The 27,199-nt window shown below is 48.4% G+C and overlaps 1 protein-coding gene across 13 annotated transcripts in view; it reads left to right on the forward strand.

Annotated features, from left to right (window-relative positions):
* Window positions 1–671: 671 nt before the first annotated feature.
* INPP5B (inositol polyphosphate-5-phosphatase B) overlaps window positions 672–27,199 on the forward strand; it is a 47,531-nt gene continuing 21,003 nt past the window's right edge. Inside the window, exons 1-7 of one of the 13 annotated variants that reach the window (XM_047727914.1) lie at window positions 672–771; window positions 1,496–1,578; window positions 1,969–2,063; window positions 3,377–3,406; window positions 3,952–4,043; window positions 4,209–4,319; window positions 8,894–9,034. In XM_047727914.1, coding sequence (XP_047583870.1) covers window positions 1,522–1,578; window positions 1,969–2,063; window positions 3,377–3,406; window positions 3,952–4,043; window positions 4,209–4,319; window positions 8,894–9,034 — 526 coding nt within the window. In that variant the 5' untranslated portion in view covers window positions 672–771; window positions 1,496–1,521. Of the gene's footprint in view, window positions 772–1,495; window positions 1,579–1,965; window positions 2,064–2,424; window positions 2,633–3,162; window positions 3,261–3,376; window positions 3,407–3,951; window positions 4,044–4,208; window positions 4,320–8,893; window positions 9,039–9,166; window positions 9,280–27,199 lie in introns of those variants that run through there. The other 12 variants (XM_047727924.1, XM_047727917.1, XM_047727911.1 and 9 more) reach the window with 12 other exon arrangements.

Here is a 27,199-nt window from a genome sequence, read left to right on the forward strand (position 1 = left end):
GCCCAGGAACAGGGTAACCCCTTTACAAAGCACACTCACATCCATTGTCTTCCAGCAGTCCCATGAGGCAGGCAGGACCAGGCGCTCCCGTCACGCACACGTCACGCACAGACGTCACGCACACAGGGAGAAGGGAGGAAAGGTGGCGGTGTGTGGCAGCGTCAACGCATGGAAGCTGGAGCGAGACTTTTTAGCTGAGCCCAGTTTTGCCACTTGCTAGCTGCAGGGCCTTGGTCACGCTGTTTAACCTCTCTGATCTTCAGTTTCTCCACCTGGGAAACTGAGGCGATGGTTCTTCGACAGTGCTGTTCTTCAAGCTAGGACAAGGTAGTTCTGTGGGGAGAAACCGTTCCAGTCGAGGCCAGAGCTGGCCAGCGGCGATGAGGGGAGTTGAGGACGGGATAGAGGAGAAAGTGAAAATGCATTCTTTTTTTTCCCTTAAGGCAGACGTGGCTGTCTTCCTTCCCGGCCCTGGGGGGGGAGCTCTGGCCCCAAGACTTAGAGGGCCGGGGTAGAGGTTAGAGCAGTCTTTAAGAAAACCTTCCGGAACCGGGAACCCAGCATAGCCCAGGACCTAAGGGGTTAATGGGGGTGGGGAGTGGAGGTGTGTGGGGGGAGCCCTCCCCCCACCAGCACCCCTGTGATTGGTGCGGGCATGCTGGGACTTGCAGGCTGGCTGACCATCTTGTGGCGCAAATGCTACTGGGAAACGTAGTCCCTCACCAGCCAGGGCCGCAGTGTCCCGCGTACCCAGCGGTGACAGCCCAGGAGGTAGGTGACAATGGCAGGGGGCTGGGAGCAGGTGCGGAGAGGGGAAGCCAGGGCAGAGCTGGGCAGGAGGGACTGGGCAAACTGAGGGCTGAGACCCTTGTCCTGTGGCTGTCACTACTGGACACCCCCCTGGCCTGTGGCTGATGCAATGAGGCCTACTGGGCGGGTGGGAGGACCAAGGAGCAATGGGATGTTTTTTTCTGTCTCCAAGAAAAGAGGAACAGGACTGGGGTCCTTGTCCAGGATGAGACACCTCCCTTCCTGGGAATAGGACATTTCCCCCCAAACCCATGCAGACACACCATGGACACCTCCCAGAGAGGTGCCTCCCAGAGAGGACTACTACTGCTCCCCACAAAGGGAGACAGAGCCCTATCCCAGGGGCAGTGGGGCTGTGTCTCCCTCTCCAATAAGGGGACAAGGCACCCACCTTCCAACTAGTTGACAGGACCCCACTCAGAAACAACTGAATGCCCTTCCAGACAAAGGGTGGTACAACAAATTGTACATCCCTCCAGGGCCAAAGGGATGGCCCCTCCCCCTGGAAACTAAAAGGCCCATCTAAGGAGGAGGAAGAGGATGGTCAGGCCTCCTCTACCCTCTCCCTTTAGAAGACCCTTTAGAAGAAGGACCCCTCTTCCCTGCCGCCCAGCCTTCTGAGGCAACTCCATCACTTCCTGGGTAACATGTTGACCAAAGGGGGCTCCTATCTGCTGCTCTCCAGGGTGTGTCTGCCCAGCAGGGCCCAGCATGGACCAGTCTGTGGCGATCCAGGAGACCCTGGCTGAGGGGGAATACTGCATCATCATATCCTTCCCAGCACGGAGCTCCCAGGCCTGGCACCCACCCTGACCCTGGGCAGTGGAACGGACCTGTCTATGTATCTGTCTGTTCTCCTCCCTCTCTCTGCCATTGGGGAGAAGGAAACCAGTATTTACTAAGTACTTGCTCAGTCCTGGACTCTGCTCCGTGCTTTAAATACTCTGTTATCCTCCCAACCTACTGTTAATTGGGGGTTATCAGTCCCCATGTCACAGATGAGGAAGAATCAGAGAAGTGAAGTGACTTGCCCAAGGTCACACAGCGAATCTGGTGAGCGATGGAAAGGCAGGGAAGGTGGGCTGGGCTGGGCTGGGCTGGGCTGGCAGAGGCCTGGCCTCGGGTTTCGTTTTGGTTTCCCTTGACCTTACGCAGCAGGCACTACAAGGTGTGCTGTGTGAGGGAGACAGCAGACAGAGCCGCCTCCTGGGACTCGTGCGTCACCGCCTGAAACAAGGTGGCCAGGAACATGCGTAAGTGAGGGGTTTGGTCCTTGCCTGTCAGGCCTCAGGGTTATCCTTCACCATACCCTCCAGCTGGACTTCAGCCATCCCTCTGGGGCCCAGTCTTAAGTCTTCGAGATTAATTATACTAATGATACTTAACATTGTTTGAACGTTATATTCTAAGCCCTTCATGTGTATTAGCTTATAAAATCCTCACAGTCTGATGAAGGAACGCCTCACGCACAGATGACTTCGTGTACTTGCCCAGATCTTGAGCTGCATGGTCTTTCTGCCTGGATTCAAATCCAGGTTTTATTACTTCTGAGCCATGTGACTTTTTTTTCTTTTTGTTTTAGGGAAAGAGCATGCGAGCCAGTGGGATGGGAGAGGGGCAGAGGGAGAGGGCAAGAGAGCATCTCAAGCAGGCTTCACAACATGGAGCCCCACTCAGGGTTCTTTCTCTGAGAGTGTGCCCTGAGTGTGGCTCAGGGTCACAACATCAAGAGTCGGACGCCTAATTGAATGAGCCACCCACGCCCCTGAGCCACATGATCTGGAGCAAGCAAACTCTGTCCCTCAGTTTGTCCAGATTAAAGGTTAGAGTGGGTTAGTAACACGTAACATGTTTCAGACCCTGTGAAGGACACAGAAAGTACCCAGTAAATGTTGCTACTAATGCCTACATATTACACAGAAGCAGAGAGAGAATGAAGACTTCTTATCAAAGGTCTCAGAGCCAGAAAGTGAGCCTCACGGTCTCAGAGCCAGGAGGGAGAGGCATGAGACATTTTCTAATCTGCCACCCTCACTTTGCAGATAGCAAAACTGTGGTCAGAGAGGGAAGGGGGTGGCTGAAGTTGTACTGTTGCTGTCACAGGCAATGGCTAGATCACGCATGTGTTTTACTCACAAAGCAGGGACGTCCCCCAGATGAGACATATTCAGCTTTGAGGACCTATCCATAGAATGGCGGTCTCTGATGGGCACCATGGACAGAGAGGGCATGAGGACTATGCATCGCTGGGCACCACCAGCACGACCCTAGGGACCAAGGAGGGAATATGAGCACGCGAGGCTTAAGGGACAGCTAGGGAGCCCCATCTTCACTGCTGCTTCCTGCCCTTAGTCTCTTCCTGTATACGCACCGGAGGATGGCCATTACGGGGGACGATGTCTCTTTGGACCAGATAGTGCCAGTCTCACGGGATTTTACGCTGGAAGAAGGTGCCACAGGGTCTGGGTGGTATGAGTCCCTCTCCTCTGGGTCCCTGGGTCATGTCTGCCCTTGCAGGGGCTAGGGTGCTCAGTAGCTAAGGGCCTTTGCCTTTCCCTCCACACAGTGTCCCCAGATGGCGAACTCTACATTCTTGGTGAGTGGTCCTTTCAGCGTGAGTCCCAGCTGGGACAGGGGGTAGAGGAGCTGCAGAGAGAAGAATGGTGTGAAGTAAGAGCATGGTGATGTCCTTCCTGTGGCAAGCAGGATGCTGCAGGATCAGGCCCGCCCACCTCTCTGGCCTGGCTTCCACCATTTTCCTCCTCCTTGCTGTGCTTGGAATCCTCTGGATGGCTTCCATCACCACGAACATGACACCCCCCCCCCCCGCCGAGCCCCTGCCCATGCTGTTCCCTCTTCCTGAAAGACCCCACACCTCCTTTCGCTTAGCCAACTCATCCTTTGAGGCTTCAGTCCACACTGGGCTTTTTCCAGGAAGCTTGTGTTGAGCCCCCTGAAATTGTCTGAGCCTCACGCATACCCATTCCTTTTTCTCATCTTCGCCGGTCTGTGGCACTCACGGTGATTTAATTATCGCTGGTGAATCTGTTTAATGCTCATCTCCTTGGCTAGGCTGCAGTAGTGGGGGCGGTGGTAAGAACAACAGGAATGAACGTCTAATCCCTGGTTTTCTTGTGCCAGGCACTGTGCTAGGAGCTTCACAGGCACCATAGGCTGCTTTCCTCACAACTCTGTGAGGTTATTACTGTTGTCATCCCTAGTTTATGGACGAGGTAATGGAGGCACAGAGAAATTAAGTAACTTCGTATGGGTAAACTGCTTACAGGCCGAAGAAGATTTGGGATCTTGGGGGACTGATTCTCTTCCATTCTGGGGCCTCCAGCCTTAGCCCTTGGTTCCTGGAGGCCAAGGGCGCAATTCCCACCTCCTCTGTGTAGGCTCAGATGTGACCGTCCAGCTGGACACGGCGGAGCTCAGCCTCGTATTCCTGCTGCCCTTCGGTTCACACACCAGGATGTTCCTCCAAGAAGTTTCCAGGGCCTGTCCAGGTAGGTAAGACCCCAGGTTCTCTGGGGTGGGGTAGGGGCATTGGCTGGGCACTGACCTACCTGCTGCCAGTTGACTTTCCACCCTTTGGCCCCATACTCCCCAGTTTCTGTGCCTTCTCAAAGCTGCTGGCAGGAGGCCAGAGTGCCCTCAGGCCACGAACCAAACGTGTTTGCATTTCTGGTTTCCCATTTCCGGACCCGAGATTTACATCCAGCACAGTCCTCTTTGTCCTCCTGGCTCTGGGCAGGGCTGCACAGGGCAGTCTGTGATTCTGATGCAGAATCTCTTACAAGTTGGCAGGTCAGAAGCTTCTAGAGACCCATCTTCCCTCTCTCTGGCAACCACAGCTGGAACCAAGAGAGGTCGGGTACGTGGGCTCTCCTGCCCTTGAACCCTGCTCTCTCTCCCACTGCAGCTGAGAAACAAGTCTAGTTTTGGCTTAGCAGTGAGAGGTTAGTGGCTTCTGGGGAAAAATTTGTTTAGAGCAGGATTTCAGCCAGGCAGGGAAAGGAGTGTTTGTGCAGAACAGAGGATTAGCCACAGAACATGCAAATCCCAGCCATCAGGTGCTGGTCTTAGGTGTTACCCAATACTGTTACTTGTTTCCTTTCCAGCCAACACCTTGTCTCTGTGGGAATGGGGTGGGGGACACCTTCCTTCCATCATGGTCTCATCACAGACACTGACCGTCCAGGAGGTTCCAACTTAGCTACATGGTACGCCAGGAAGGAGACTGGCTTTTTTTTTTTTTTTTTTTTTTAAGATTTTATTTATTTATTTGACAGAGAGAGAGATCACAAGTAGGCAGAGGCAGAGAGGCGGGCAAGGGGCGGGGGGGTTGGGGAAGCAGTCTCCCTGCTGAGCAGAGAGCCCAATGCAGAGCTTGATCCCAGGACCTTGAGATCATGACCTGAGCAGAAGGCAGAGGCTCAACCCACTGAGCCACCCAGATGCCCCAGGAGACTGGCTTTGGGTGCAACCTGGCATACATGGGAAAAGGAAGTAGAAACAAAATTACAGAGCCTTGAATGCCTGGTTAAGGGTTTTTTGTTATTTAAAAAAAAAAAAGATTTTATTTACTTATTTGACAGACAGAGACCACAAGTAGGCAGAGAGGCAGGCACAGAGAGAGGAGGAAGCACGCTCCCCGCTGAGCAGAGAGCCCAATGTGGGGCTCAATCCCAGAACCCTGGGACCATGACCCAACCCAAAGGCAGAGGCCTCAACCCACTGAGCCACCCAGGCGCCCCCCTGGTTAAGGGGTTTAAAGTTTACCCTACTAGCGGAAATTTGTCTCCAAAGCTTCAACTAATATGGCTAACTCATCTTACGATTATCAGTAGTAGATGTAGGAGGGGTAATAGAAGTCTAGTCCGCTATCCATTGTCCAATGGAGCCTGTAGGATGGGTAATAATAGTTAATAGCAAAGAGCAGGGACCTTGAAGCTACACAGCCCCTTGCCTTTGAAACCTATCTTTGCCGATCCCTAGCTGTGTGTAACTTGGGGCAAACCACCTTACCTGTCTGAAACTTGACTTGTAGACTTGTGTATGTCAAGAATATCTCCCTCATGGAGTGTGAGAATTAAATAGCATAACACACGTGAGAGTGCCCAGTACACAGTAGGAGCTCAGAAACCATTTCATCCTTCTGTACGAGAGGGTCCATAACTTAGCCAACATTCACTGTTGATGCATGTGTTCGACCCTGCTTTAGGACCTTTTCATGCATTACACAATTTTCCTTACTGCCGCCTTACAAGGTAGGTGTTAGCAATGCCTCCATTTTACAGATTGGGCACCTGAGGCTCAGAGAGGGTGTCTTAGGTCACAGCTGGTAAACCATGGAGCCAGGATTAGACAAGACTAGAAAGTGTTCTCCAGAGCTTGAGCTCTTTATGGGTTTTGTTTGCTTGTTTGTTTGTTTTCAAGATTTTATTTATTTGAGAGAGACAGAAAGAGAGCATGAGCAGGGGGAAAGGAGGAGCAGAGGTAGAGGGACAAGGGGCAGCCAACTCCCCGCTGAGCACAAAGCCTGATGCAGGGCTCCATGTGGGGCCCGATCCCATGACCCTGAGATCATGACCCAAGTCAGACACTTAACGTACTGAGCCACCCAGGTGCCCCGAGCTCTTGTGTTTTGATGCAGACTCTTTTACGAGTGCTTCCTAAGCTCACGCCACTCTATCCCATATGAACAGTTCCATGAAGAAAAACTTTGTGGGGGGAGGTGATGTGTAAGCTGAGAGCGGAAAGATGAATGAGGTTTTTCCAGGCAGGCAACAAGGGGGAAAGGGCTGTCTGAGGGAAGAGAAGGTTGTTGGGTGGTATCAAATGTGGGGTAGGAGGGTATGGAGGAAGCTGAGCCAGGAGAGGCCAGCACAGACAGCTCAGGGAAGGGTTTTAACCAACCAGCAAAGACCTTGGACTTTGCCCTACAGCTTGTGGAGAGCTGTAGGAGTTTTAAACAAAGGAATGGCAAGGTAGGATTTGCATGTAGGAAAATGTGCCCATTTGCTGGAAAACTGGTGCTGAAGGGGAGAGCAGGGAGGTCAATGGAAGTGTACTGCAGGGGTTCAGGAGTAAAAAACTTAGGCTGGGAGGGGCGCCTGATAGCTCAGTCAGTTGAGTGCCTGGGGGGTGGGATGTTCGTTTCAACTCTGGTCATGATCTCGGGGTTGGGGGATCAAGCCCCATGTTGGGCTCCACGCTCAGCAGGGAGACTGCTTCAGATTCTCTCTCCCTCTTTCCCTCCTCCCCCCCATAAATAAATCTTAAAAGAAAAAAAAACAAACGAACAAAACTGAGGCTAAGGCTAGGGCCTGGTAATGGGGACAGGGAGCAAAGTGTGCACTGGAGAGTTCAAACTGAAGGGGATGAAGGTTCCCCCCGGGGGGGGGGTGAGTTTGAGTTGTGTTCACAACTTTACCCCCAGGGTTGGAACAGTGCTTGGCACTTGGTAGATCCTTCATGGATATATGTTGAATGCAAGAACAGAAATTGAGGCTGGCGTGAAGATGGAAAGAGAGGAGTCGAGGATGACTTCCCTCTTTAAGGCTTAAGTGTGTGTCTATTGGCTGTCTTCCCTGTTCTGCTTTCTGGGGCCCACACTTGGGACAACCAGCAGGAACCTGCACTGAATCAAGTTCTCTGAGCAGTCGTCCCATATGGACTTCCTCAGGGAGGGGCCCAGAGAAGAGGGGACTCTCACTGCTGAAGGCTCTTGGGTGTCTGTCTATAAGCCCAAGCCTTGCATTTTACAGGTAATGGGACTGGAGTCCATGATGAGGTATGAGGTGAAAGGTGAAAGGAGATAGGTTTTCTCCACCCAGTCCTTGGTGGATAATGTGCAGCACAAAAGGCCAGGGAGTGGAACTACCTTGGTCAAGAAACCACTGCTAGGGAAAAGAAGCAGCTAATGAAATGAACATCTACTATGTCCCAGATATTTTTCTAGACATCTAGACAATGCACACCAACCATGTTCTCCTGTTCTTTCTTTTGAGCAATGCTAAAGAGTAGATACCCTGTTTTATAGGTGAGTAAACGGACATAGAGAAGGTAAGTAACTTACCCAAGCTCATTCATCAGTTGAAGTACTATGATGAGATTTGCAACCCCAGGTTCTAACTCATGACCACGGGGTCCAGAGATTTCAGTTCAGATCCCAGCTCCGCTACTTCCTAGTCGTGAATGTGAACAGTATGTTTTATTTCTTTAGGCCTTGACTTTATCATTTGTACAGTGATGATATGAATCTCCTTTCCCTACTACTCCAAGAGTTTTGTGAGGATCAGATGAGGCCCAGGATGGGCTAACAGTATGTAAATGCTGAAAAGTATTTAAAAGTTGTGTCTGGCAGTGCCACACTGGGGCCTGGAACCCAAATTTCTTCGGTTATGATGCTCTTGCAAATCCAATTCAGTTTGGTCAGGTTTGTGCAGTTTTACAAGACCAGGAAAAAGAGCATAGGAGACCAAAAGCATTTGGGGCTGAGACAGAACTGGGTTTGAGTGAGAGGCAGAACCACTCAAGACTTTCTAGGAAGGAGTGGCAGTCTGGTTAAGCGGGAACCAGAAGGCTTGTCATTGAGAGGACTTGTCTTGAAGGCAGGTCCCAGAGCAAGCACGCTGCTTTCACTTAGAGTGTGTGTTTATTTGGAGTAGTTTACAAGTCGCTGAGGGAGATTATGGGCCATTAAAGCACCCGACCCGCTCCCTACTACTGACAGCTATTTGAATTCCCACTACCTGACCTTAGACTTAAGGTCTCTGAGCTCAGCTGCCATGGCGTAATAGTTCCCTACCTCCTGAAGTTAGTTGTGAGGATAAGGTGTAACACAAAGGGAAGCGCAGGCATTGGCACATAGTGGCGCGGGTCTAGCCTGGAAGGTTTCTTTTGTTTTCACATTTATTATTGCATTTGAATCTGAAACGCACTGAGTGCGCCGGGAAGCGGGCTTAGGGACCCTCCCGGGAGGCTGAGCGACTTGCTCACTGGCATACAGTCATGCAGAGGTGGAACAGGCCCTTCAAGCCCATGGCTCAGCATTCCCTCCATATTCCCGCCACAGGTTTCGACCCTGCGACTCCAGATCCTGAGTTCCTGTGGCTGTCTCGATACAGGTGCACCCGGCCGGAGTCCGAGCCGCCCACGCCACTCGGTTGGAACTCGCCTCCAGGTACCGCGCCGCGGTTCGCCGGAATTGGCGGAGGCAGGTATCCGTCTCGAAACGGCTGGTAGGGATTGGAGGAGGTGCGGCTACGGGGCGGGCATTTTTTTTCTGTTTAGGGGCGGGGCTATGGAAAAGATCGGCCTTCGATTGGCGGAGGTGACAAGCGGGGTGGGCCCCTCTGGGGGCGGAGCGGATGGGGCGGTGCGGGCGGCGTGATGAAGAGCTTGAAGAAGCAGGCAGGGAAATGTCCGCCGCCGCCGGCTCTCGAGACTGCGACTCTGCAGGTCTTTGGCGGGCTGTGGGTAGCTGGGCTGGGGCTCGGGGCGGGGCAGGGCGACGGGCCCGGGCCTCGGGTGCGCACGGTCTGCGGTTTGGCAGGTGGACGTACGGGTCAAAGACCAAGGTCCTGGCCCTTCGGAGGCGGGGACGCTGGGACTGAAGTTCCGTGGGTATATTATTATTCGCCCGCGTGGTTGAGGGCAGGCGGATGGCTGTCTGGTACTCAGGGATCCGGAGGCTGGGGTTGTAGTAAAGCTCCGTTCCTGACTCGCTGTGTGACCTGGGGCCGGTCGCTGCCCCTCTCTGAGCCTCTGTTTCTCCATTCTGACCTTGCGTGTTTGGCTTGTGTTGGGGGTGCGCTCGCCATGACGGAGCCTTCCTTTGGGCGAGGAAGAGTATGTGTATTGGGGCTTCCCGGCTCTCCTGTCGGTCTTCAGCCCGCCCGAAGATAGATGGGGGTGATAGGTGGGGGTGTGCACACATCTGGAGTCTGAGAGAGTCCTGCCTACCCAGGGACTGGAGGCCAGGATGAGGGTACAGGTGAAAGGGACTAGATTCTTTAAACCGAGCCCTTACTGGGGAATGTTGTGCAGCACAAAAGGCCAATTGTTGAGCAGGAGGTAGTCTTTTGGAAAGCCAGAGGCCCAGGGCTGAAGTGTGTGTCAGTCTGGTGCTTTGGGAGGACCTGCAGACCTGGACTTTCTGTCCAGCTCCTGGATTTTCTGCAACGGCCCTCTGGTATGTTTTTCTCCTGGGTGTGCCCATGCGGCACCAGTTACGTGTGAGCTCTGGCATGACCACTGGTACCCATTCGTGCCCCTTTTCTCAGCCATTTGCGAAAGATGAAGAGCCTGTCAAGTAGCTGTGTAAGTGTGGCCAGCACTCCACTTGCTCTTATAAGGCCTGGAAACTATGAGGGGCTGGGGCAAGGAGGGTGGGGATAGCATGTTGCACAAAGTTTGTAAAATGAGAGGAAATTGGGTGAGCAAAGGACTTCCTTAGTGCTTATGCTTTTCCTTCATTGCAGCTGCCACCAGGTGCAGTTGAGGCACCTGAGGGTGCCTACATGCATCTTTCTTGGGCTTATCTCGTCTCACTTGAACTACTGCTCTTGAGAGGGCTGTTGCTTCAGTTCCCATGACATTCTGGGCTGTGGTGCTGGGGCTGGTGAGAGCCTACAACTGAGAACAGGCCCAGTGGCCACAGAAGGGGGTGGGTCGTGTGTTCTTGGCCAGCGCCAGGTTGCTGGAGTGCTTCATTCCCTAAGTGGAGAGAGGTCTTCCAGGAGAAGTCCGGACAGCTCTGAAGGCGGCTTGTCCGCCCATGGGTGATCAATGTGCAGGGATCTCAGAATCTTTCGTTTCCATTCACAAAACAAAACCTAGTCACATGCTGGTGAGGAATTATTGTCAAGGTTTTGATTTTATTTTTGGTTTAAAATGACTTGGCCCCATCTTTGTACCTACAGTAAGTGGGGTTATGCGATTAATTGCTAAGTTGCTCATGGTAAGATTGGCAAGAGAGAGCACCAAGCCCCTAGTTCTATCTCTCGTCTTTGTTTCCAGAGTTGCTCCGGCCTCAGAGGAGAGTCCCTCTTTGGGCCTCCTCTGGATGGTCTGGATAGCCGGGGCCCCAAGGGAAACAGGTAGTGGATTGGATTCTAACGATATGCATATGATCAAAAGACCCACTTCCTGATAGCCTGAGGAACCAACCCGAGGCAAAAGGCTGCTTTAAAAATGCTACTCAGGAGGCACTTCAGAAAAAACAGGGCTCCCTCAAGGAGCTGACGGTCTAACAGAGGGGTCTGACAGATGGGATGCTGCAATGTGGGCTGCAGGTGGAGTGGTAGCCTGTTCATCTGATTCTCTTGGGCTAAGAAACTGCACTGGCCTCAAACAAGCAGCCATCACAGGTGGGGACTTTTTTGCCTCACATATTTGTTCTTCTCGATGGAGCTTTTTCTTAAAAAGAAATAAGGACAAATGCCTTTTAGTCCTATCCAGCACGTGAAGGTGGTTTTATCCAGAAAGCTCCTTGGGGGATCCTGCATAGGCCTCTGCACTCATCACTGTCCTTCTGTAAAACATTCACCTACATTTCATCCTGGGCACATGCAAAGACCCAGAGCTGTGTTCTGGAAGATTCTAAGGTATGCACTAAAAGGGAAAGAACTACTCAGAAGTCCCATAGGGGCTCTTCTGGGCTGATTTAACAAAGTGGTAATAACAAACAAATTTTGGTCTTTTGAAGTGGTTTTCTTATTTCCATGGTTGATTCAAAGTGAGGCAGCTTTGTAGTAACTCAGATTGCAAATGAGATGTGCTGTGAGTATTTTTTCCCCTGGACCCAGGAAACAAAGCATTAAAGTCTGTCTGGCCTGAGAAAGGAAATGAATGCTATTTATATCTCAGGGCAAGCCTAAAGGGTAACCTAGATCACTAGGGTAGAAGCCAGAGAGAATGTTGGAAAAATAACCCCTGGGATGGTCAGTTCCCTCACCCCAACCCCTCTCTTTCAGTAAGTAAAATCTCTGTGACCAATATATCCTTTTAGTGTGGAGAAAAGGAATTCTCTTAGATGTTTCTGCAGGTGGGAATATCGCCCAATCTCTCTCTCTGTGTGTGCCTTTGTGGGAAGCTCCACTGGCTTCTAAGCAAATGAGTTTGAATCACCTTGTTTCTTTAAACAAAAGAGAACTGTGCTTCTTTTTCTTCCTCCTTTCGTTGTTCCCTTCTCTATTTTCCCTCTTTGTCCCATTTAACCTTGTGTTCCTTTCTAGAACTGGAGATCCCCCCACCCCCACCCCTACTTTTCTTTCCCTCAGAAAACAGTTTCTGTTGGAATTCTACAGTGGGAGTCTAGAGCAAGAGAAGTGACCCACAAACATTCACTTAGAAGTAGAGCTCTGCACAGAAAATTCCTCAGGGACGGAAGGTTCAGGAAGAGAGGCATCAATATTTATTAGAGGGAAGACAGTGTTGGAACATAGAAGTTAGCTGACTTGCCTGTTTTCTTTGCTGCTTAAAATATACTGTAACAAATTTGTAGGCTTTACCAGCGATGATGCTTAGGCTAGCCTTAGGCTAGCCGAAGCTGGATGAATGATGAGGATTTGAACAAAGTGTGTGGCTAAGTGGCCTGGATATATATATATATTTTTAAGATTTTATTTATTTATTTGACACACAGAGATCTCAAGTAGGCAGAGAGGCAGACAGAGAGAGAGGGGGGAAGCAGGCTCTCCGCTGAGCAGAGAGCCCGATGCGGGGCTCGATCCCAGGACCCCAAGATCATGACCCGAGCCGAAGGCAGAGTCTTAACCCACTGAGCCACCCACTGGGTGGATATTTTAATTTTTATTTTCCTTATTTCACCTTGGTATAATATTAGCTGTGTCTCTTGACTTTCCTTTCTTCCATCTATACAAGGAGAGTAAATGTTTGTCTCCTGAAAATTCACCTCTGAATTATTTAGTTATTTATTTAAAGATTTTGTTTATTTATTTGACACAGAGAGAGCATGAGCAGGGGAGCAGCAGGCAGAGGGAGAGGGAGAAGCAGACTCCCCGTTGCGTAGAGGGAGAAGCAGACTCCCCGATGAGGGGCTCAATCCTGGGACCCCAAGATCATGACCTGAGCCAAAGTTAGGTGCTTTACCAACTGAGACACTCAGGCGTCCCTTTATTTATTTACTTATAAATATTTATTTATTTGAGGATAGGGTCAGAGGAAGAGGGAGGGAGAGAAACTCTGCATTATTTAGAGGTGCTTCCTTTTGGGAAACACATTCAGGAATTGCAAAGCGCACTTCCCAGAGCTTAGAAACTGGCTGCTCTTTTCAGGGCCTATCCTAGGCTGGTTTCTTCCAGGTAACCACTCATCATCTTTCTTCTGTCCTCCCTCCAGTTTCTTTTCTGTTAATATAGTCACTAAAAACCTCAGTCATCCTGGACTCTTCCCTCTCCTCTCCTAATAACCACATTCTATCCATTCTTTTTCTGCAATTAAAAATTTTTTGAAAATTGAAAAAAAAATTTAAAGTCCCATAGTTCATATAAGTAGCCTCTTACCTGAATGAACCCAGTGGCTTCCTTACAAGCCTTCCTAACCTTAAGCCTTCTTCTCCATAGGGATCTCCTTAGACTCTTATCGTACCCTACTATTTTGTATGTGAACTTGAGTGTTTTGCCACTTCCTCGTGTCCACATGGCTGTTCAAGTCCTGCACAGCCTGGCTTTAGCCCCCTCTTATCTTATCTAGTCTTATCTGCCCCAGCTCACCTTCATTTCCTCTTCTTCAAACTTGACTGCTTATAGTTTTTGGATAAAGCCCTTTGCGTTTTCATCTTTGTTGACTGCTCGTTCAGCTACATTTTTACAAGCTTGAACTTGCTGTTCTTAGCATTTTTGCATCCCCCCCCCCCCCAAATGCCAGCCAGATTCAGCCTTGCACATCAGTAGGTGCTAAAAAAATGTCTGTGACTTTGAGCTATAGCGACCCAGGCAGTTCATCCCCTGAAGTGCTTAGTCACGTGAGCAGCTCCTGCCCCCTTCCTCTCTGAGCATGCTCTGAACTCCTCTTCCCTCCCTTCCTGGTTTGGTCTTGCCACTTCTGTTTTTGCTGTATGGCGGGACCCAGACAGTTCACAGAAGGTCCAGGGAAGGGAAAGCCTGGAGGGAAAAAGTTACGTCATCTGTCTAGTGGTCTGTCACCACTATAACCTATTGCTGTGAAGTGGTTGCACTGGAGTCTTCCTCCTTGGAAGCTGAACTGGGGGGCGCCTGGGTGGCTCAGTCAGTTAGGCATCTGCCTTTGGCTCAGGTCACGATCCCAAGACCTCCCTGCTCAGTGGGGGAGCCTGGTCTCTCTCTCCCTCTGCCTGCGGCTCTGCCTACTTGTGCTCTGTATCTCTCTGTCAAATAAATAAGTAAAATATTTAAAAAAAAAAAAAAGAAAGAAAGAAAGAAAAGAAAAGAAAGAAAGAAAGCTGAACTGGTCATGGTTAGCCCTTGACAACCCAAGTCGGATTTGCACAGGGTGCAGATTGGAGCTTGAATCCAGGGCTTGTCGGTTTGCAGGACACAGGATATGTTTTTAGAGATCTCTAAAGGAAGAAAAGAAAAGAAGAGAAAATGAAGAAGCATAGTTATTCAACTTTTAAGAAAGTAACAGAACTGTTTGGGTGGTGGCTAGGCTGAAATAGGAAAAATTGATTCTTTCCATTGTTTGTAATGCTAGGTGCCCTGTGTTACAGGCTTTTCTCCAGGATTTCCTGCATTGTGCACTATTTACATAGCTCCTCCCACCTTTTTTGTTTTGTTTTGTTTTTGTTTTAAATAGACTCCATGCCCCACATGGGGCTCAAATTCACGACCCCAAGATCAGGAGTCGCCTACTCTTCCAATAGCCAGCCAGGTGCCCCCTAGCTCCCATTTATCATAGAGTAAAATCCAAGCTCTACATGGCATTCAAAGTCTTAACACTTTGGCTATATATTACTAGTATATATGTATTACTAACAAATCCTTTAAAATAAAAATTTGTTCATAAAAATGTATGTGAACTATTATTATTAGCAGTTACCATTTATTAAGTGCTTACTGTGGGTCTGTGGGTCTCACACTGTGCCATAAAAGTACAGTAAGAGGATATCCATTTCTCAGATGGAGAGATTGAGGTTCGGAGAGGGTAGGTAACACGCCTGTGGTCACTCACCGGTCAGTGACAGAGTTGAGAACAGAACTCCAGCTGTCAGTTTGAATCTAATGCTTGAGCCCTCATCCTTTCATCTTCCCTAATGCTTCTGAAACAAAATTTTTCCTTTCTACTTGTTTATCCTACTTATTATTCCTTTTTTCTGAGGATACCATAATGCCATATCGTTGTACTGAAATTGTTTCTTTTGCCAGAAATGTTTTCTGAACTTCACGTTTTTCTGATAGTTAATATAGTTTACTGGTTAAAAGCACAAACCCTAGACCCACATTCCCTGGGTTTGACTCCTGGCTGTGCCATTTATTATTTCTGTGTTCTGGGGCAAGTTACTGAAGATCTTTGTATTTATTTTCTGGTCTGTAAAGTGCAGATAATAATAGCACTTACTGCTGGAGTAGCTGTGAAGATTAAATAAATGGAGAGCATTTGAAGCCATGCCTGGCATGTAGTAAGCCCTAAGTATTCGCTATTAATATCATTTATGATAGTGGTACTATCACTGTCATCATTAACACAGCCTTGACTTGGATTCTGGGTAGTTGGATCTGGATCTGTTTATCTTCCTGTCAGTTGAGTGTCTCTCTCTCTCTCTCTTTTTTTTTTTTTTAAGATTTTATTTATTTATTAGACAGGAGAGAGATCACAAGTAGGCAGAGAGGCGGGGGGGACGCAGGCTCCCTGCTCAGCAGGGTTCAATCCCAGTACCCTGAGACCACCACCTGAGCCGAAGGCAGAGGCTTAACCTACTGAGCCACCCAGGCACCCCAGCTGAGTGTATCCCTTGCCACTACGTGTTGCTGTTGTAGGCTGCGACAGTGCACGGCGTGGCCCCCCGTGTACACAGTGCAGTGTCACTGATAAGCACTGAACCAGCTCACTCACTGCTGACAGTTTGAATCATGAGGTATTTTTCTCCCATGGTTTTGCTGGTTCTTCTAGTATGCTGGAAAAGGAATGAGAAGGCCAGTAGCTGAGAAGATAGGAAGGGTCCTCCCAGACCTGTCTGGTAGATGCTCAGCAAGGGTAGGGCATGGCCTCCACCCAGCACTGACAGCCACACACCCGGTGGACACCATAGTAGTGCTTTTGCTTTGTTATCCAGACAGACTCACAGAGAACTTAACTCTGCAAGTTGACAGTTTCATCGAAGATGTTGTGCTCGTGCTTGCAGAGGGGAAACTGTGGAGGCAGGCAGATCTGGGCTTTAATGTCACTTGTGCCATTTACTGGCTTGGTTCTGTGTCCTTGGGTGTGTCTGCTTTCTGCTGTGGGCCTCAGTATCCTTATTTGCAAAAAGAAGCCAATAATTGGAAATAACAGAGAAGCACTTAGGAGAATCCATGGCAATTAGAGGGTACTTGATCAATGGTAAACTTTATGATCAGGGCAGTGGGGGGTTAGGAGTGTTGTGGGGGCAAGTGGGAGAGGGAAAAGCACTAACTGTTCCTGCTCGTCTGCTGTGTACCAAGCTTTGTGCTAGGCTCTTGACCCACTTAGATTTCATTTGGTTATTCCTTTGGCTTCTCTGAAAGTTCGGTGGTGTCATCTGCATTTTGCAAATAGGGAAACAAATTAAGTAATTTGCTTGAGGTTTCATACAAGGTAATGAATGGAGTCAGTGACAAAGCCAGGGCTGTTTTATTCCAAAGCCCAAGACTTCTTTCCCCAAACACTCTAATTTCTCTTAGAGGGCCACACAAGTTCTTTGGACAAGAAGGTCTCAAGAAGTCGGAGAAATGAGACCGGGGACTAGCACGGCAGTGAGAGTGGGCCTCGTGAGGGAGAGGGGCTTCCCCTTAGAGGCAGGTGTGAGGGTGGCTTACACAGTGAACCTGGCCACTGAACCTGGCCGTTGTGGCTGTTTTGATGGGGCTGTTTCTAAGTGGTGGAGCTGTGAGCTGGGGAGGAGGGCCAATTTGCAAAGGGCCTCATCTGCTAGTTCAACCAGTTTGTATCTTAACCTGCAGGTAGCAGTGCAGCGCTGAAAGCTTTGGAGCAGAGAGACAGGAAACCAGAGTTCAGTCTGGCCACCTCCAGACACAAAGCTGGATAGGGAGAAGGGAGAAGATCCTGTAATGGGAGACTCTTGTGGTGACAAGTTGAGGAGAGGTTGGCCTGGGAGAAGGTAGCCTTAGGAACGAGGCCATCGGCTCTGGGGGCCCAGTGAGAGGGTTGAGCGAGAGGGTTGAGTGGATGGCAGGATTGTATCCCCACCAGGCTGGCGAGGACAGGGCAGGTGCAGGTGACAAGGGAGAGCTCAGGGAGAGAGGGTCGAGCAGTCCAATGACAGCTTTCCCTGGGACGGATCAACATAGGACGCCGGGTGGAGATGTAGACGGTGACAGGACTGCGCTCAGGCAAAGCTGGACAGCTCCGTTTGGAGTGGACTGTGATAATTGAGGATTCTCGTGGAAGAGAAGGAATGCGACCATCTGCACAACTTCTCTCTGGTGGCCACACATGGCTATTTACATTTCATTTAGGTAAATAAGATAAAAATCCAGTTTCTCATTCGCTCTACGAACATTTCAAGTGTTTCAGTGTGGCTAGTGGCTATTGTTTCAGGCAGTGAAGTTGCAGAACATTTCTGCCATCACGGGAAGTTCTGTCGGACTGTGCTGGTCTAGATCTTAGGGAGTACCTCCAGATAACTAGGGGACTTGTAGGAGGAAATGGAGCAAGAGGGGGAGATAGAAGGAGATAGAAGGGGCTGTTGCTGGGGAAAAAGAAAGAAAAGAAAGAAAGAAAGAAAGAATGTTGCTGCCTCACAGACAATTCTGGAAGGAAGTCTGGTACTTGGATTTGGGTTTGAATTTACTGTTTTTTCCTCCTGTGATGTCCTGTTTGAGAAAAAAGCCCCCACCCCAGGTCAGTGATAGGCCTGGCCACAAGACGTTGGTATTGAGACCTTGCCTCCTGTCTTGGTTTTGAAGATCAGGCCTTCGATAGGTCTGGTTTGGCTTCTAGAGCTCCTTTTGGCCTTGCAGGGAGGGAGAGGCTCCAGTTAACCATAGGAAGAGAAGATGGCAACCATAGAGGGCAGATACACTGTTATCTCTGGTCAGTGGAGGAGCCTAAGCTTAGAGAAGTTAGTGACTTGAAGTTAGTGACTAAGTTAGTGACTTGCCCAAATCATAGAGCTAATGAGTGGCAGAGTCCAAAATGGAATCTGGGTCTTCGATTTCAAAGCCTGTAATAGATGTATATAAATAAAATACACATCATAGGGGCACCTGGGTGGCTCAGTGGGTTAAAGCCTTTGCCTTCAGCTCAGGTCATGATCCCGGGGTCCTGGGATTGAGCCCCGCATTGGGCTCTCTGCTTGGCGGGGAGCTTGCTTCTCCCTCTCTCTCTGCCTGCCTCTCTGCCTACCTGTGATCTCTGTCAAATAAATAAATAAAATCTTTAAAAAAAAGATACACATCGTAGCTAACTTGGAAAGTGCGTATAAGCAAAAAGCAAACAAAGTCCTACCACGGAGAAATGACAACTGTCGACGCTTTGGTTTCTCCCCTTCCAGGCTCTCCAATGTGTGTACGTATATGTCTGTAAAATGTATAGGTATATTTATAAGCCTGTTTTATGTGCACAGACACACACTCTATTCCTTTCTGATGTGTGTAGCTATGTCAGGCCATGTCCTTAACTGCCATCTTCATTCCCTTATCAGCAGTTCTGAAGTCCTAAAAGCTCCAAAGACTGAAAAATTTTTTTTGCAAGTTTGGCCCAAGCTCAGTTTGGCAGTAAGACTTGCTTGGACTGACATGAGGCTATTTATAGGCTTTCTTTATCCCACCTCGTATGACTACTCCTAAGTTGCATTGTGGAAATATTAAAGTGCTCTATTCCTTGGTGTCGCCTCAGACTCTGCTGGGGGTATTGTATTATAGGCAGCGTAGGTAACACATTAGCTTTCCAAAGTCCCCCAAATGTTGGGGCACCTGGCCGGCTCAGTCGGTTAAGCATCTCCCTTCGGCTCAGGTCATGATCCCAGGGTCCTGGGATCGCATCCTGCGTTGGGGTCCCTGCTCCATGCCCCCAACTAGTGCTTGCTCGCTCTCTCTCTCTCTGTGTCAAATAAATAAGTAAAAAATCTAAAATAAATAAATTAATAAAATCCCCCAAATTATGAATTCCAAGGTCACTTGGAATTTGGGTTTCAGATCAGGAATTGGGGGATCTGTTGCTGCCTGGGCTAAGGAAGGGGCCTCCAGGGGCATTGTCATCTGTTTAGCCAAGCATGGGAGAGGGGGCGTGGTCTGTAAGCTGTGCAGTGCAATGCACAGAATTTGCAAGAAGAATAACACTTCTGCAGTTTTATACACCAGATCAAGCTGTTACTATGGTTGACCTACTTCCTCCGTAGCCTCTTCAGGGACATGGTGTCACTTGTAGGTGTGAAAGATGGTCATCAGGAGAGCACCCAGGGGGCACCTGGGTGGCTTGGTTGAGCGTCTGCTGCCTTTGGCTCAGGTCACGATCGCAGGGTCCTGGGATTGAGACCCATTCCGGGCTCCCTGCTCAGCGGGGAGTCTGCTTCTCCCTCTCCCTCTGCCTGCCACTCCCCTTGCTTGTGTTCTCTCTCTCTGCTCTCTCTCTCAAACAAATAGAAATCTTTAATTAAAAACAAAATTGAATTTAAATAAAAATAAATAAATAAATAACCAGAAATTATGCTTAGCTTGCTCTCTGCCCTGTGGCTGTTTGTTCAGCGTGTGTCTACTGGCTGCCTGATATGTTCCATAAATTGTGGTGAGCCGAGGGCCACAGAGAAAAAGCAACTCCTGCTTCCAGGAAGCTTGTGGTCTAGCTAAAGAAGGAGGCAGAAAGAGTTAAACAGTTATGGTTCCATTATGACAAATCCCTTGCCAAGGCAAACCCTGGGTGTGTGAAGATACGAGGGCCAGAAAAGACCTTTTGAAGGAGGTGAATCCCGAGCCGAGTCTGCAAGGATGACTGAAACTCACCCCATGGAGGTGGGATTGGGGGGTGGTTAGGGTCGGGGGTATGGGTGAGGAGGCAGTGTGCAAAGAGAGAAGTCGTTTTGCTGTGAATCGTTTGGGGGAGGGTGGCAGGAGATGGGGTTGGAAAGGGAGTCTGGGCTGATTACAAAGGTCTTTGTATGTAATACTCTGAGTTTTGGGGTTTATTGCACGGGTGATAGAAGTTATTGTGGGATTTGAGGCACAGGAATGACCTGCTCAGATTTGGGTTTTCAAGATGGTGGCAGAATGGACTGGAGAGGGGGAGATAATGGAGGCAGGGAAGTCACTGAATGTGCTTTCCAGAAACAGTAAGGGCCTAACCTAAGGCATGACCGTAGGGATAGGGAAGAGGGTCAGGTATAAAAATATTCAAGAGAGAGGATTTATAGGATTTGGAGGACAAACATGGGAAGAAAGGAAAAACCCAGATGTCAGCTGTTAGATTGGCTGACAAAGAAATGGAGGTCTGAGGTCGGAAAAAGGGCAGAGTGGGAGTAGGGAAGCAGGAGAGGAGGAAGGACAGGAAGCTGTGGTCAAGAAGGAACCATGAGGGGGCGCCTGGGTGGCTCAGTGGGTTAAAGCCTCTGCCTTCGGCTCAGGTCATGATCCCAGGGTCCTGGGATCGAGCCCCGCATCGGGCTCTCTGCTCAGCGGGGAGCCTGCTTCCCTTCCTCTCTCTCTCTGCCTGCCTCTCTGCCTACTTGTGATTTCTATCTGTCAAATAAATAAATAAAATCTTTAAAAAAAAAAAGAAGAAGGAACCATGGGGCTACGTGATGGTAAATTTGGCAAAGAGCCGCTGACAGCCAGCTTCCGTGCTAGATTCAGGGGTGAAGAGATTCCGAGAAGACTGCCTTGTGGCTGGAAATCCCCGAAATCATGCCTTAAAGTTTCCATGCATGGAGTGAGGAATGAAGATGTTCTCGTCCTTGTAGGTCTGCAGGGCGATTTTCAAGTCCGCTCATGGACAGCAGCTGAATCCATTGGGACATGCCACTTGTCCCCAGGAGATATCCTTTCAGTCTGGCTGTTAGTAGGAACCACCCCCTCAAAACAATATCCTTAGGAAGCACTGATGCAGGAACAGAGCTCTAACCCTTAGTCCTTAATTTGCCTTGGCCCATCATAAAGCCCCTGAAGTTCCTACTTTGTAGACGAAGAAACTGAGACCCAAAGAAGGAACTTATCACACAGGGAGATAATGCCACAGCTAGGCTTCAGCTTACGTTTCCTGATACTTGTTTGCATTTAACACTGTAGTAGTTACTATAAGCCAGGCGCTGATTCAGATACCTGGGAAAGAGCATGAGGACAAGGCCTCTGCCTTCCAGAGCTTACCTTTCAGGGGGCATAGCCTCCAATAAGCTGAGGAATACTTATGAGATATGATATCAAATGGTATTAGTACTAAGAGGAAAGAGGTAACAGGATGGTGGTTCCCAGACAGTATGCTGTGGCTCCCCGGTGTTGTGCAGGGAATTCACAGTGCGACACATCAGAGTTGGGACACGGTGTGGGACACGTCCCACTGTGGGACATGACAGAGATACCTGTCGTGTCTGCTGGAACACTGACCTTCTAGCTCAAAGTAGTTTACAGCTTCAACATTAGATGGTGCTGCGTTTCTTTTGGTGACATGGTATCTTTGCGAAGCTGGGTTGGGTGGTTGCTGGGATCACAGGCAAGTACCAGGCACAAATCAATGTGGGACATCTTAGGCGGTGTTCCCTTGGATTCCAAGGTTTGAGAGAGTGTGCACTGCCCAACCTGCATAGCCACCTCCTTAGTCGGTAATTCTGGTTATTTCAAAGGAAATAGAAATAGTATCTTTTCCTCCTATTTATGGGTATTCGTTTTAAAGTGCTACTTAAGTTGTTAGAAGTTAAATTAATCAGCGATTTTATTTTGGTGCTAACTACTTGAACAGCACTGGTCAGTACTTCTTTTGGCCTATAGGCTCTTTGAAAAAAATCACTGTGGCAGTAAGGGTGCTGTGAACAGAGGAATCTGGAAGCTCCAGAGTAAGGGGATAGAGTGACGTCGGGTTGGTGGGGGGCTGTTTAGATAGGGTGGCATGGCCTCTGAGATCTGAGCAGAGCCCTGAATGAAATGCAGAGTCACGCAGAGATCTGAAGGAAAAGCATTCCAGGCAGAGGGATCCGCAAGAGCAAAGTCTCTGAATTAGGAGTGAGCTCGACATGCCCAGGAATAGCAGGAAAGGAGATGTGGCCAGAACAGACTGAGTGAGGGAGAGCGCGGTGGATGGGGCCAGCAGGGTGTGGGGGGTCAGCTCTCTCAGGGAACTAGATTTTATTCTGAGGTGTGGGAAGTGACTTGAAAGTCATAAGCACCTTCTTTTCACTCTGACCGCTGTCTAGAAAACTAATGGGAGGAGTGTGTAAGGGTGGAAGTCAAGAACAGTTAGGAAGCTGCTGTGGTGAGAGATTCCAGGTATGTTTCTGAAGGTAGACCTTGGCTGACTTGCTAATGAATTAGCTGTGGGAATCAGGTGAAGAAAGAGGAGTCTCAAGCTAGTCTCAGGTTTCTGTTCTGCATAGCTGGTCTGGTGATGGTTCTGTCTACCGAGGTGAAGAAGCCTAAGTGGGGAAGCAGCACAGAACAGTCTGGAGCTCAGGTGAAAGGCTGGAGCATGGGGACTGGGAGTGGTCAGCATGGAGGTAGTGTTTAAAACTGTGAGACTGGGGCGCCTGGGTGGCTCAGAGGGTTAAAGCCTCTGCCTTTGGCTCAGGTCATGATCTCAGGGTCCTGGGATCAAGCCCCACATCGGGCTCTCTGCTCAGCGGGGAGCCTGCTCCCCCCCCCCCCCCCCCGCCTACCTCTCTACCTACTTGTGATCTCTGTCAAATAATAAAATCTTTAAAACTGTGAGACTAAGTGAGATCACCTAGCTGGGAAAGAGTGTAGCTGGAGAAGCCGTCTCCGGCCAGGGCTTTGCCGGACCATTGGAGTTCTTCCCGTTGGCTCCTATGTCCCTTTGACATACCCTTATCATTATGGGTGTTTTTATTTTTGGAGTTTTTTAAAGTACTTTCTTGTTTTCTGACACTGGAAGATGCTCTGTCTTGTATATTGCCTACCCCAGTCCTAAAATAATCAACGAGCCCCTATTCCTTTTATTGGAGAATGGTATTGGAAATTAAGATTGGGCATTAAAGATTGGTTCTTGCTACTGGTGTGTCCTTGCTTCTAGGCCTCTTAGCAGATGGCACAAGGAAATGTACATGTGAATACTTAAATATGTGTATCTCTATATTTCTACATGTAACCATATGTATCTATATTAGGTAAATATGAACTCATGCTGATATCTCTAGTTCTAACCCATTACCACATTCTAGCCTCTTCCCCTTGTTTATCTGGAACCTCCCACTCCAGCAATGAGAAACCTGGCTCCCACAATCCACTCTCCATTTTTTTTTAAGATTTTTTTATTAAAAAAATTTTTTTTATTTGACAGAGAGAGATCACAAGTAGGCAGAGAAGCAGGCTCCCCACCGAGCAGAGAGCCCAATGTGGGGCTCCATCCCAGGACCCTGGGATCATGACCTGGGCCGAAGGAAGAGGCTTTAACCCACTGAGCCACCCAGGTGCCCCAACTCTCTCCATTTTCTTTTCTTTTCTTTCTTTTTTTTTTTTTTTAAGATTTTTATTTATTTATTTGACAGAGAGAGATCACAAGTAGACGGAGAGGCAGGCAGAGAGAGAGAGAGAGAGGGAAGCAGGCTCCCCGCTGAGCAGAGAGCCCGATGCGGGGCTCCATCCCAGGACCCTGAGATCATGACCTGAGCCGAAGGCAGCGGCTTAACCCACTGAGCCACCCAGGCGCCCCTCTCTCCATTTTCTTAAGTGCTAAATTCCAGGATCCATGTACAGCGGCTTTAGAATTGTTAACCCATGTCCCTGTGGGAGGCAGCGTTACCAGCTAGAGTAGGGTGCTTAGGAACAGTTCATTTTGCCTTTAGTCTTATAGATTCCACTCATTTCCAGAGCTATTAAAGTCAGCACTTTTTTCCTCTGTCCCCCTCAGTGAGGCTATTTCACACATTTGTAATATAGTTAGATTCTTTTGTCATTTTCTGCATTTCACTCCAGGATCCTTTGACCTTCAAAATGATTTTTTAAGAATTTGCATACATTACTGTGTGCTGTAGAGTTCTGTGGGTTTTGAAGCCTATGGATAGTGTCATGTATCCAGCCTTACAGCGTCTCACAGAATAGTTTCACTGCCCTAAAAAGTCCCCTGTGCGTCACTTACTTAATCCTTACCCACCCATTGCTTGCCATCTCTAGAGTTTTGCTTTACCGTAAGGTTGTGTAACTGGAGTCCTGCAGTGTGGAGCCTCTTCGCGATGCCTTCTTTCACCTCACATGATGCATTTAAGACTCATTCAGGCCTTTTTGTGACTTGGTGGCTCATTTTTTTATTGCTGAATAATATTTCATTATATAGATAAACCATAGTTTGTTTATCCAGTCATTTATTGAAGGACATCTTGGTTGCTTTCAGTTTTTGTGAGTATGAATAAAGCCAGTGTAGGGGTGCCTGGGTGGCTCAGTCAGTTAAGCATCTAACTTCGGCTCAGGTTGTCATCTCAGGGTCCTGGGATCGAGCCCTGCTTTGGGCTCTGTGCTTAGTGGGGAGTCTGCTTGTTCCTCTCCCTCTTCCTCTGCCCTTCTCCCCCCCTCATGCTCTCTCTCTCTCTCTCTCTCTCAAATAAATAAAATCTTTTTTTTTTAAGATTTTATTTATTTAGTTGACAGAGATTACAAGTAGGCGGAGAGGTAGGCAGAGGGAGGAAGGGAAGCAGGCTCCCCGCCAAGCAGAGAGCCTGACTTGGGGCTCGATCCCAGGACCCTGGGATCATGACCTGAGCTGAAGGCAGAGGCTTTAACCCACTGAGCCACCCAGGCACCCCATAAAATCTTTTTTTTTTTTTTAAGTTATATGCTGGTTTTTATATGGTTATACATAAACCTTCAAATAGATAAATACCTAGCAGTGTGATTGCTGGATCCTACGGTAAGGCTATGTTTAGCTTTGTAGGAAACTACCAAACTACTTGCAAAGTGGCTGTACCATTTTCCGTTCTTACAGTCAGTAAATGAGAATTACTGTTGCTTCACATCCTTGCCAGCAATGGGTATTGTCAGCTTTTTGGATTTCAGCCGTTTTTAAAGGTTTCCCAGTATGCCATTCATTAACTCCGGTCCCTTGGTTCTCTAAGCTTTAGAGTTCAGTGAGAGTAAAGCGAAAGAGGTAGAATACAGTTGGGGATTTAGTTCTCAGAAATCATTTTGGTGAACCATGGAGTTGTAGAATTCCAGAAACCCTGCCTTTCTTATTTTTGTTGTATGCTGAAGACAATGGGAAGATGACCTGAGACATTCCAAAAGAAGGTTATACACTTGAGCTTAGATGTCGCGTATTTATATAAGACACATAAGGAATCCATGTGCATCCAGTATTTTCTGTTGAATTGTTGAATGATTGAACTGCTTTTTATGTGCTGGGTGACGGAGATGCAGTGATGAATAAATCAGACATAGTTTTTGTCCTCAGTAAGCTTCCAGTCTAACTGGGGGACGAACATTATAATACACAGCAGTTGAGGCTCTAATGAGACATGCAGAGAGCTGTGGGACACCAGCGGCAGGGCAGGGTATCTGGCCTGATCTAGGGGGAGTTAGAGATGGCATCTTCGAAGACGTGACCCCTGGCATGTGGTCTATAGCAGGACTTGGCTAAGTACAGTCCATGAGCCAAGTCCAGCTCACTGCCTGCTTTTTTTTTTTTTTTTTTTACAGCCTGGGAGCTAAGAATAGTTTTTATAGTTTTAAATGTTTGAAAAGAATTAAAAGAGATTCATATTTTGTGACATGTAAAAATTATGTAATCTTCAGATTTCAGTGTCCATAAATCAAGTTTTCCTGGAACACAGCCATGCTCGTGGCTTCTTTACGCTGTGACAACAGGGTCAGGTCATTGTGATGGAGACGGTTTGGCCTGAAGAGCCTCGGACATTTATGCTCTGGCCTTTTGCAGAGAAGTTTGCTCACCCCTGGCCCCGGGATGGGTAGGAGTTAGCCGTGTAAAGCAAAATGAAAGAAGGAAGTGGGTTTCTGATTGGATTGTGGTGTAACTGCAGTAACTTTAATAGACTATGGCATTCAAGGGGATGGGAGGCAGAGGACTGTGGTAAGACATGCAAGAGGGCAGGTGGGATCCGGACTGAAGGGAGACTTGGCAGCCATGCTGGGAGGTTTAATTTGATTCAATGGGAAGCTTTTAAAAGGTCTTAAGTGATGCGATTAGCCTTCCTTTTTTCAAAAAATCCTTTGGCCGCAGTGTAGAAATTGGGTCAGAGATGGTGGGGTAAGAAGGGCGGCCCGGAAATTAGTTTGAAGTCATTCCAGGGAGATGTTGGTAACATGGGTAATAGGGTCACATTGAACTATATTGATTTGAGTGGCATTCAGGAAACAAAATTGAAAGGCCTTGGTGATTGGCGTATTGAAATGTCATTATTTTCACGTTTCAAATTTGTGTGTGTGTGTGTGTGTGTTCTGGTTCCTGTGAATGCATGGTCGAAAAATCCATGTTTAGTAATAGTCTTCAGGGCAGAATTCTTTCGTGATGGTTCATGCCTGCAGTGCTCCTTGTAACTTGTATGTTGAAGCAGCCCGGTTCTGTGGCCTCTCCATTCTGTTTTTTGTGGACAAGTGATTGGGCTTTTAAGGAGCAGAGAAGCTATTGGCAGATTACTTTTCCTTTTCAGGTTTATCTTGGTTTAACAACTGTCCCAAAGTATTTATTTATTAAAAGTCCTTGGTTTGCTTTTGTTTTTGAGGCAATTTATTAACAATGACAGGCTATTCTATAACACTTAGACCCTTTCCAGTGTCAGATCTCTGACCATTGGCTCTCTCCTCCTTGAACTTGAAGTTCCACTTGGAGTAAATGGAAATGAGATCACTATCTTATATTTCATAATATGCCGTGTTGCTTTCAAAATGTTTACTCACGTGTCAACTATTTGATCCCGGCAGTAAACCTGTGAGAAGGGCAGGGCACGTCAAGTCACTGAGATTGAGAGAGGTTGGATGACTTGCCTGAGGTCAGAAGGTCAGTAAATAGTAGAGCCAGTGAAGGAACTTAGATCTGCAGCTTGCATAGTTTTTATTCTTTCTGTAAGGCACTCCGT

The sequence above is a fragment of the Lutra lutra genome, chromosome 4 (assembly GCF_902655055.1).
Source record: "Lutra lutra chromosome 4, mLutLut1.2, whole genome shotgun sequence".
Classification (NCBI taxonomy): domain Eukaryota; kingdom Metazoa; phylum Chordata; class Mammalia; order Carnivora; family Mustelidae; genus Lutra; species Lutra lutra.